Below are 11,130 nucleotides of genomic sequence, written 5' to 3'. Positions count from 1 at the left end.
TACGGCTTAATCACAATAAATCCTTACTGACAATTAAAGTCCATTATACGTAATTAACCGATTTCACAGTCCATGTTTTGCAATGAACAAAATATTAAGCTTTGACTGGGCTCAAGTACACTAACTAAACTACATGTAATCCCCTAGAAAATACATCAAAATATTAAGAATCATTTGCAAATTTGGCATGGAATAAAGCCAACACAAATACACGGAAAAATACAACTTAACAATTACAATTACGGTGAAGGAAAATACGGTTTGGTAACATACCCTGGTCTTGTGCATGCCTTTGGAATTCATGTTGACCCCGAGAGTCTAGGACATGAATGTTGGGTACATGACAGAGTGATTTTGGAGGGGTTGAGCGTAGCTTTGAGTTTATCATAATTCATGAGTGATTTGAAGACACTCAATCTAATGTGGTCAGATAGGTGTAGGGAAAACCAACTCGTTTTTTTAGGGTTCAACTAGCCACATAATCAGGCTATTGTGTCCTAGAGGGACAAGTCAAATAGAAATTTTGCTGAATTGATTTGTGGAATTGCCAACTGAAGAGAGTTTGAATTTCCTTGAAGAAAGTGAGATTTTCATACTTCAGTCTAACTAGTTTAATTCATTCTAATTTTTTTCCCTACCTATAATTTATTTCATTACAATTTTATTCTAATTTTAATTATATTTTAGTGTATTATCACGAACACAGTTGATTAAACATTGACAATGATTTAAAAGCCCTTTTCACTAAAAAAGAAAACAGATTGTAAAAAAATAAAAACGTACGTTTGATTAGAAATTGACAGTAATTTGGAAGAAAGTCATTTAAAAAGGTGTTAGAAAAGAACTATTTCAAAATTGATATAAATCGATTCTCAAAAAAAAAAAAAAAAATTTCAATCCCATGTGATGAAGTCCAACCTTTGGCATTCAATATTCCCAATAGTACGTGCGCAGGTAGCTTTCATTTAATTTCCACCAAACTTTCAAAACTAAATGTGTATAAGCAAAGCATATAAGACTTTCATGTCTTTGTTTCTTTAATCGTTTCTTTGTACTTTCTATAGTTAGGAGTGGCAGATCCAAGAAATATGTGCTTGATAAATCAAAAGAAGTGAAGCTATCCAAGGGGCCAAGACGTGTAACTTTCAATCCTTTCTGGGATTTGATGGATCCTGTTGTTTTTCAACTAATTGTATGAAAGCTGTTGCACTAAATGATCCCACCTTTTTCAAGATTGGTGTATGCCTTGTGATATTGGAAAAGTATAAGACAAATAGAACTTGATAAATTTTCGAGGGAGAGATATGGGTGGTGAGGAAGAAGATCAGCAATCACCTTTACTAACAAGCTCTTCTCAACCTGATGAAATTGAGGAGCCTCTCAAAAGAACAGGTAATTGGACTTGCAAATTGCATATAATATGGTTTCACTTCTTCTTATCTTTTTGGTAGAGAGTTTTACAAGATAAGGTATATCGTCTTTACTTTCCACACATTTGGTTTTGGCTTTATGTTTCCTTGATCATATATATCCTAAGAGCTTTCATTTTCTTTGGATGTCTTTTTTTCTCCTTTTTCTCTTTTGGTATATAATTATTGTGTAGCTAAGTCTAATATGGGCAAGATGGAAGTTGAAAACTTGAAATCATATCTTTGAGTGCAGTGCCATATGACCAAATCTTCTGCTATTAGTAGCAGAGGACCATTTTCCAATTGAGAAGTTATCCTTATTATGGAGGAGAAATAGTTATGCATGTCTCATAGTAAGTGGTGACTTGCACATAAATAGACCATGTCCTGCATATAATGGATGCACAAGATATGCATTCCATCTCCAAAAGTTGAAGGCATGTCTCTATCTTCAATTGCTGGAGAAAATATCAATTCAAGTGGATGCTGGATATTTTTTTCTGTATTTGTACTTTCAGCTATACTTCGTTTGTAAATCCTATTGCCTATTATAATTCTCTCCTAACTGTCATTCAGCAATATACACTGTACAATATTTTGGTAGGTAGGAATATTGGAGGTCAATATTTGTGAAGAGATACTCAAAACACCAAAAATGGTCCCAAATTTAATTTTGATACCTTCCACTCTTGAGTCCTGACTCTTGACAGCTCCTTTTTAATATAGTACAATTATTTATACAAAGCATGTGATTGAAATTGGAATCTTATATTGAATTGAACCGAGCATGAATTTCTTGGCACTCTAATATCCATAATATATAATTTTCAAAAGTTAGGTTTCAACTTTCAATTTCATGCCTCATCCTCCCCACTAGGTGAACTTTTTACAATTACACTTGGAATATACTTTTTTTTTTATTTTTATTTTTTATTTTTAGAATCAATTAGAATATATTTTGCCCCTTGGGGTGTGGTGTGTTGGAAGGAGTCCTGGATTGGGTCACACTTGCGGGTTCAGGAGTTGCCCGGTTCGAGTTGTGCACTTTGCAAAAATGCTGTGCCACGACGTGGATAGCCCTGACACACCCAGTAGTGCCCCACGCCATAAGTTCTATGGGTTCAAGTGGGTTGGGTCAATGATCACACAAGTGAGACCCTTTTTTGTTCATAAAAAAAAATTAGAATATACTTTAATTAAGCTTTCATGTAACTACATTCTGGGCTAATATTAATATTTATTCTTGTGAAGGGACCTTGTGGACTTCAATAGCATATATAATAACAGGAGTGATTGGGGCAGGAGTTTTGTCCCTTGCATGGAGTGTGGCTCAGCTTGGGTGGATTGCAGGTCCATTGCTCATGATAGCCTTTGCAGGCATCACCATTGTTTCCACAAACCTTCTATGTGATTGCTATAGATACCCAGATCCTGAATGTGGCCCAGCTAGAAATAGGTCCTTTATGGAGGCCGTCAAGTATTATTTAGGTGAGAGATTTCAATCCAACTTTTCTAACCTATATCTATGTCACATGATTCACATCTCAACAGTCAAATCAATAATGCAATGTCTTAGACTCATAGCTAGTGATATTTGTCTTACAAGTTGAAATTTCTAACAAACCGCAATTCTTGATTATTTTTTGGCTAGTGGTGGTCCACAGACTGTGAACCACCACTTAGCCAAAAAAATAATCAAGAATTGCGGTTTGTTACGCTATTTATATTGCATTTAGTAATCTATAATTTTCAGTGTGTGATTAAGTTAGATGAGAGCAGGTTAAGGCTCTGATTAGCAAAATATTTTATAGATCTCTTTCATTTCTGTTTTCTCTTTGATCTGTCTCATCTGTCAGTTTTGTTTTAAGGTGAATAAACATTCAAGACAGAAATAAATATACAGTACATTTGAATGAATTTCACCTTAACATTTTCTAACGCTGATTAGTGTCAAAAGGTAGGAATTATTAGCATCACATTATAACAATCATCACGTGGACAAAACAAGTTATTATGATTTTTTTAATGAATAGACCCTATTAATTACAGAATAAGACCAAAAGAAGCAATATTAAAGTGGCAAAAACTCTGACCAGAGCCCTTAGTTTTGGTTTGCTAAAAAAGAAATAATAACTTTCTTTTGGGTTGTGTTAGCAATATTAAAGTGGCAAAAACTCTGACCAGAGCCGTTAGTTTTGGTTTGCTAAGAAAGAAAGAATAACTTTCTTTTGAGTCGTGTTAAGGTGCCCGTTAATAACACACTTTTGGATAATTTTCTGTTAACTTTTTTAGCTTTTGCCAGTTTTTCAGTATTTGGAAATTTTTTTAAATCTCTTTTGGTAATTTTTTTGACAACTTTTTTCTCTTTTTTAAGTGAAATACAAAAAAGGAAACGTTAACAAGCACCGCATTGTTAACATTTCCCCTTTCTTTTACTTCACCAAACCTACATATATTGACTCCACTAGTCAGCACATTACTCACACCGCACGGTGTTTACGTTAACAAGTTATTATGATTTTTTTAATGAATAGACCCTATTAATTACAGAATAAGATCAAAAGAAGCCATATTAAAGTGGCAAAAACTCTGACCAGAGCCCTTAGTTTTGATTTGCTAAAAAAGAAAGAATAACTTTCTTTTACTTCACCAAACCTACATATATAGACTCCACTAGTCAGCATATTGACTCAATAATGTATAATTATAGGAGAGAAGAGCCATAAGGTGTGTGGAGTGATTGTGCAGGAGAGCTTATGTGGGACTGCAATTGCCTATATCATCACCTCTGCTAGCAGCATCAAGTATTCTTCATGAACCACTCTCTTTCTATTCTGCATTGAAATATAGGTTTTTTTTTTCTTCCTCAAATTTTTTTTTTTTTTTTGCTTGTTTTGTTTGTCATATGCTATATTACCAATTAATCTGTTGAATATCCATAGTCAACCTCAAAATTTTGAGATTAAGCTCTGTTGTTTGTTGTTGTCATTGTCCTTTGAGAATGAGAATTTTCTAGAGTTTAGAGTTTGAAAATGATTATACTTACAGAGGATTATATAGAGTACTGTAGTGTTCTCACGTTAACTTTACTATAGAGTTTTTAAAACTTTGGCTATTTATGGGTGACTTAAATTTTATCATGCCATTGATATTAAATTTATTATTTTTATTCCTATTTTAATATCTATTTATGTTATTGATGATGTAATAAACCTGTAAAACACTAAAACTAAATGATATATGTAAAACACAAAAACTAGATTGTATTTTCTTATTATCTCTAAAAAAAAAAATTGTATTTTCTTATTATATCTCCGCATTTTTTAAATTTTAACCACATATACATTTTCCTTTATCTAAAAAAAAAGACCTCATAATGAAATTTAAGCAAAGGGATAAAGGGGCAACAACCCTTTTGATTGACGACAAGAAGACATATATATATATATATATATATATACATACACATACATATGAACGTGATTATAGTAACTCTTCTACTCACTCCTCTCTATAAAGACACCCTTTTATTTTGTCGCATTGACATGAGGATATATGTTAGTCCACAAACATAGGAAAAAGTATCTGATATGAGCAGCCTTATATTTAGTGCTTATTAAGATAGCTATAGGGCCTATAAAAAAAAAAGATAGCTCTAGGGACTTGGGCTATGGAAACTGGAAACTCTTCTTTCTAGTCCCACACTGTAATTTATTGGGCCTTTGCAGTGTCAGTTTCCAGCTGGATTTGGCCTAATCAAATGCCAAGCCACAAAATTGGACCTTTCAAATGAAAAAGACAAAACATAAAAGATGAGGTTAGTATTCCCAAAGCAAAATTAATAATGTCGGGTCAATTAAGAATTACATTTGGATGGAATCTTGTGCATGGGACCTTGGAATTTTTGTCAACATACTTGCTTTCACCTCCCTTGGTGTGAGTGAGAAGGCAGCAGAGCAATAATGTCAAAGAAAAGTACAAGGTTGAGTAGCAAATGAAAATTGAAAATTTTAACTAGGCTTGTACATTTTTATTTTTTATTTTTTATTTTTTATGAAAGCGTTATATTTAAGGCTAAATCTTGTTATATACACCTTATTTTAGTTAAAATTGTGTAATGATAAAAAATTACTCAAATTGTGTTTTTAAAAAATAATTCAGCTAACGTGGTATTGTGTGTCTCGTACACACGGTGTGTAACTATCACCACTTTGTATTTAAATCGGTACCAACTTCTAAACCAACGATTAAAGTAAGAAATGCTTTCTCTTAGCGAAAGAGGGGATTGCTTTTTTAAAAAGATTATGATATGGTTGCAATAAAGAGACACTAGCAACATAACCTTTTTCACGACCTACTCATGTGTCAAATTCTGAATAATATAATATCACTTTGATATATAGTCTTACCAATAACAACACTTTTATTGTGATATCAATTGCTGCATGTTTATGTGTAATAATAGGACACTTGGAATCAGTATTACAGTGGAGATGCTATTACAGTGGGAAGTAAAAATGGTATGGCCTCCAAAGTTAGATGCTTTTGTTGTCAATAAATAAGATAATAAGAGGCACTTGTGGTGTATATGTAAACAAGCAGATACCTGTTCCATGTCTGCAAGTACAAGGGGGTGTCATATTGCTTGAACTTATTAGTTTCGGTAATTTCGCAACTTGCACTTTCTTTGTGGCTTAGTAAAACCAGAAGATGCAAAGGATGCATGGCTCTTGTTGTATTAGGACACTGGACACCCACTTCATTCTGGGTAATTGAAGTGAAAAAGCTGACTCATGTTAAAGTTTTCAGCTCAGAAGCATTACCCGTCGGTAATATTGTGCAAAGGATGATAGGACTATAAAAAGGCTGCAGCTGACACATGACTGTGGGTCTCCCCTGTTCCTTTCACCTTTTTCTAGTTAGATTTTGAGATTCTTGAAAGCAAGTCCAAAGTTTCTCAACTTGCAAATGATGTGAAAGGTCATCTTAGTTGTATTGAGAAAACAAACATAGCAACAAGAGTAAAAAAACAGGATGAATCATCCTTTGAGAAATGGTCTCATGTTTGAATCAGTATCAGTTAAAGAGGCTGAGGCTGTGTATCAAACTTTCTATGAGAAAAGGGATACTACCTGTTTTTTTCTGGACATTAGCTATTGGAGTATTGTCCATTGCAAAGGGAAAAAAATTATGCTTGATTTCAATCTCTAACTTTGTTGAGTAATGCTCAGGACACAACTTTGTGCCACAACTTGCCACGTGGTGAGTTGTGGCACAAAGTTGTGTCCTGAGCATTACTCTACTTTGTTAGATTAGAAGACTATCCACTCACCCACTTATTGCTACTATTTGATTCTAAATAAAGTAGGGAGAAAGTAATAAAGAGGGAAGGTGAAAATTCCATGATGAACATGACAGTCAATTTCTCCAATATTGTTTATGTTCTAAATGATACAATATATCCTCATGATGCTGAGAAATATCCTTGCAAAAGCCTTGTAAGCTGTAAGCCTTGTAAGTTGTAACCTTACATATTGTTTAGGCTTTTGTAAGTTGTAAGTCTAACCTTGTAGAATCTCACTGATGATGGCTTCAAAAACGCTTGAATGGCTTTAGGTCCTATTGCTAAATTCAAACGATTGTCAAATTGGGAAGCAATCAAAATAGTGTCAAGTACATAATAGGTTTCTCCTTTTACTAATCCATCTGGTAGGTAAAAAAAAAACAAAAATCCATCAAGTAGCTTCCTAGAATTATTGGAACACTAAATAAATGATGAAGCTTATATGGCCATGTACAAATTCGCATGTAATATAAATCACCTGATCAATGATTTGATACATACATGCGAACACATGCATGCGCTCACTTAGGACCTATTTAAAGCTTCTATAAGAGTGAAGAAGTGATGATCATAGCTTCATAGAACTGATGGAACATTCTTATGTTATAGAAGCCTTCATTAAGAGTCACTCATGGTCATTATATTTGTCCATCACATAATGGAGGCCACGGCTAGCTAGTTATTTTAGAGGGAGAATAATTAGCAACATAAAATTTTAGCTGTCACAAGCATGGTATTTGTTTATGCATTGATGTATGTGTGACATAGTGTTTTGTGTCCGGAGACTTTTATATTGGTCTGTGGCATAGTGTTTTGTGTCTTAGCCTCCTAGGCCCTTTATATTGGGTATACAGGTATCAAACTTCTTGGCCTTCTTTTGAGTTGAATAAACATGGCTGTCCAACACTCTTTTGAAGTAGCTAATGGTTCCTATGATGACGATGGACATCCGAGAAGAACTGGTAAAGATTTCTTTCTAGGACCATCCACTAGTTCTTTTAAATTTACTTTCAATTCAGTCTTGAATTCAGTGCCTTTTGTGGCCTACACAATCAGGAACCTTGTGGAGTTGCGTAGCTCATATCATTACTGCTGTTATTGGCTCTGGAGTTTTGTCTCTGGCATGGAGTACTTCACAGTTAGGATGGATAGCAGGGCCAGTTACCTTGCTTTGTTTTGCAATCGTCACCTATGTTTCTGTATACCTCATTTCCGATTGTTACAGGTGTCCTGACTCCGTAACCGGGACACGAAACTACTGTTACATGGATGCTGTTAGAGTGAATCTTGGTAGTAAAAGCACCAACTTCTTTTTCCTTCTTCTTCCTTTTAAGGTTCTATATAATCTTTGACTTAGGACATGCTTTACAAAGATTGTTATCTTTTATATGCACCCTGACTTGATTTAGTGGAAGTTCAGGAAGAAAACACACGTGGTTTTGTGGTTTGCTTCAATATTTGAGCTTGTATGGGACCTGTATTGCTTATGTATTTACTACCGCTTCCAGTATGAGGTACTTCCACTGTGAATAGTGAATAATATAATTTTTTGAATTAGAAAATTATCTCTGCACGTTTCTCTCTAGTTATCTTTTTCTTCTTGTGGTTTTTTATTTTATTTTATTTTTAGTAATAAATTTCAAATAATGCTCCTTTGAATGTTCATTTTATAATGATTGTCTTTTTCCTAATCTATATATATAATCCACTCTTTTTATTCTCTCTCTCATTCTACTTTATTTCAAGTTTGCTAAATATTTTGTTCCTAATTCTTATAATTTTCTTTCTTTGATATATTAATGCAGGGCAATTCAAAGATCAAACTGTTATCACAAAGAAGGTCACCAAGCTGCATGTGATTATGGGGATACTTTTTATATGCTGCTCTTTGGACTCGTTCAGATCGTTGTGTCACAGATTCCAGATTTCCATAACATGGAATGGCTTTCAGTTGTTGCTGCACTGATGTCATTTACATACTCTTTTATAGGATTCTCACTTGGCGTTGCAAAAGTCATAGGTATGGATGTGTATTTGCCTTCTTTTTTTCAATTACAGGCCTCCAATTTTACAACAAAAACACAAACCCTTTGATCAATTAAAAGCTATGTACAGCAGAAAGAAAAGTAGTTTCATTCGCTAAAATTCTGTAGTACTCCATCACCATCAGGTTGCTGAGATAACCTACGAAAAAGATAAAAATCAGAACTTTGAATTTTATATTTTCTTGTCACTCCAAACTTGCCAAAACAATAACTTCTTCTCAAATGAGCTTAATGCAACTATCTGGTTTCATCAGGGAAAAAATTTCAGAATGTAGCATGTAAAGGGAGGGTAATAGAAATGTTTGGTTTATCTAGTACGAAAGCTGGCTGCTTTGACACACACACACATATATATATATATTAACATTCATGTCTTTTTAATTGTAGAAAATGGGAAGATTATGGGGAGCATTACAGGAGTCCCAGCTTCTAGTCTTGCTAATAAATTATGGTTAGTCTTCCAAGCACTTGGGGACATTGCTTTTGCCTATCCATACTCAATTATTGTTCTTGAGATCCAGGTATGGATTACTGTCTCTTAATAAACCAAATAATAAGCAAAAGCATAAGAAAATTTAAGTTTAAAGTAAACATTATATCTTTAGTAATTACTCAAATAATTTTAGTATCTGAAATGAATTCCGAAATTTGTTATATGCAGGACACTTTGAAGTCCCCTCCTCCAGAAAACAAGACCATGAAGAGGGCCTCAAAGGTTGCCATCTTTGTCACAACCTTTTTCTATCTCTGCTGTGGATGCTTTGGATATGCAGCCTTTGGAAATGATACACCAGGAAATCTATTGACAGGATTTGGTTTCTATGAACCTTATTGGCTCATTGATTTTGCCAATGCTTGCATTGTTCTTCATTTGGTAGGAGGATATCAGGTACTACCAATTAATATAGAATTTAAAAATAGTAAAGCCATAACTTACTTGCTCATTGACCTTGTAAATATTTTGTTTATGCCCAAATGTTCTAGACACTTTTACTGGCAAAAGGTAATGTTGGCTTATGCAACAAATATTTTTTTTAAAAGAAAGCTTTTTAAGCAACAAGCATTTTCCTGGACTGGCAAAAGGTATCATGGCCTATGCAGCAATTTAAAAAAAAAAAAAATTAAAATCTTTTTTTTTTTTTTTAAAGAGAGGTTTCTTGAACAAGACTGAAATCCTATCATATGTCACATTTTCCTTGACATGCATAAGTAATGTATCCCAACTTTTCAAAATTATTCAGGAAAATATATCAGGATATGCTTCTTTGTTAAAACAAATGTTTTCCTTTACCTTCTATCTTAGTCAAAATCGCACTTTTTAAAGAAATAAATACCATTGATAACCCATTGTTTTTAGCCACCAATATCTATATATATATATATATATATATATGATAACCCATTGTCTTTGATTCCATATTGTAGGCAGTACTGAATTTTAGTTACTTCTTTGCTAACTTGGCTTTGTAGTTACATTATTTTTCCCATATTTTATCTCTCAGATTTTTAGTCAGCCAATATTTGCATTTGCTGAAGGATGGTTTGCCAAGAAATTCCCAAACAGTGGCTTTGTAATTAATTTCTACACCTTCAAACTCCCACTGTTGCCTGGTTTTCAGTTGAATCTTCTCAGGCTATGTTTCCGAACTGCATACGTTATATCGACCACAGGAATTGCAATGCTCTTCCCGTACTTCAATTCAGTCTTGGGACTGTTAGGGGCCTTGAATTTTTGGCCTCTGACTATATACTTCCCTGTGGAAATGTACTTTGTACAAAAGAAAATAGGGGCTTGGACTAGAAAATGGATTGTACTTAGGACATTCAGCTTTGTTTGCTTTCTTGTGACAGTTGTAGGTTTTATTGGGTCACTTGAAGGACTTATAAGTGCCAAACTGAGCTGAGGCATTACTGTATTTTTTTTTTTTTTTTAAGAAGAAGCATTACTGTAATTCTAAATGAATGGGGAAAAGAAATAATGTCCTCTACTTTTCATGACCATAAATATAATCCAAAGTTTCAGGTTGCTATGATTTCACTTTAAGCAGTAATGCTTTCAGACTGCAATTCTCAGCTTGTTCCCCTGAGCAATCCACAACCACATGCAATAGTACTTTGGAAGTTGGCATGCCTAAACACCTAGTTGTTGTGGATTTTAGCCACAAATCTATGTACAAATTTATAACATCTTCATAATTGCTTCACATATAAACGGTGCTAAATTCCAAAAGAGCATGAAAAGTGAAAATTCACATTTCTACAAAGAAATGAGGAAAAAACTCCTCTTGGAATGAGGTAAGAGTTAAGACTGGCATTACGATCTCCCTTACAT

At 33.8% G+C, this 11,130-nt stretch overlaps 1 protein-coding gene across 9 annotated transcripts; it reads left to right on the top strand.

Annotated features, from left to right (window-relative positions):
- Window positions 1-936: 936 nt before the first annotated feature.
- Window positions 937-10,842, top strand: LOC115955552 (probable amino acid permease 7). 9 transcript variants are annotated; one of them, XM_031073706.1, is made up of 8 exons: window positions 937-954; window positions 1,065-1,392; window positions 2,661-2,897; window positions 4,120-4,213; window positions 8,559-8,773; window positions 9,186-9,319; window positions 9,460-9,687; window positions 10,301-10,842. In XM_031073706.1, the coding sequence occupies exons 2-8, from the start codon at window positions 1,305-1,307 to the stop codon at window positions 10,700-10,702; spliced, it is 1,398 nt and encodes a 465-aa protein (XP_030929566.1). In that variant the 5' UTR covers window positions 937-954; window positions 1,065-1,304; the 3' UTR covers window positions 10,703-10,842. The 9 variants fall into 9 exon arrangements, with proteins under 9 accessions (XP_030929566.1, XP_030929574.1, XP_030929573.1 ...); XM_031073714.1 differs by lacking the exon at window positions 937-954 and adding an exon at window positions 8,169-8,267 and having other exon boundaries at window positions 1,017-1,392; XM_031073707.1 differs by lacking the exons at window positions 937-954; window positions 1,065-1,392; window positions 2,661-2,897 and adding exons at window positions 7,608-7,715; window positions 7,810-8,043; window positions 8,174-8,267 and having other exon boundaries at window positions 4,125-4,213.
- The last annotated feature ends 288 nt before the right edge of the window (window positions 10,843-11,130 follow it).

Source organism: Quercus lobata, chromosome 8, assembly GCF_001633185.2.
Source record: "Quercus lobata isolate SW786 chromosome 8, ValleyOak3.0 Primary Assembly, whole genome shotgun sequence".
In the NCBI taxonomy this organism is placed as follows: Eukaryota; Viridiplantae; Streptophyta; class Magnoliopsida; order Fagales; family Fagaceae; genus Quercus; species Quercus lobata.
This window is presented reverse-complemented; position numbering and strand designations above follow the sequence as displayed.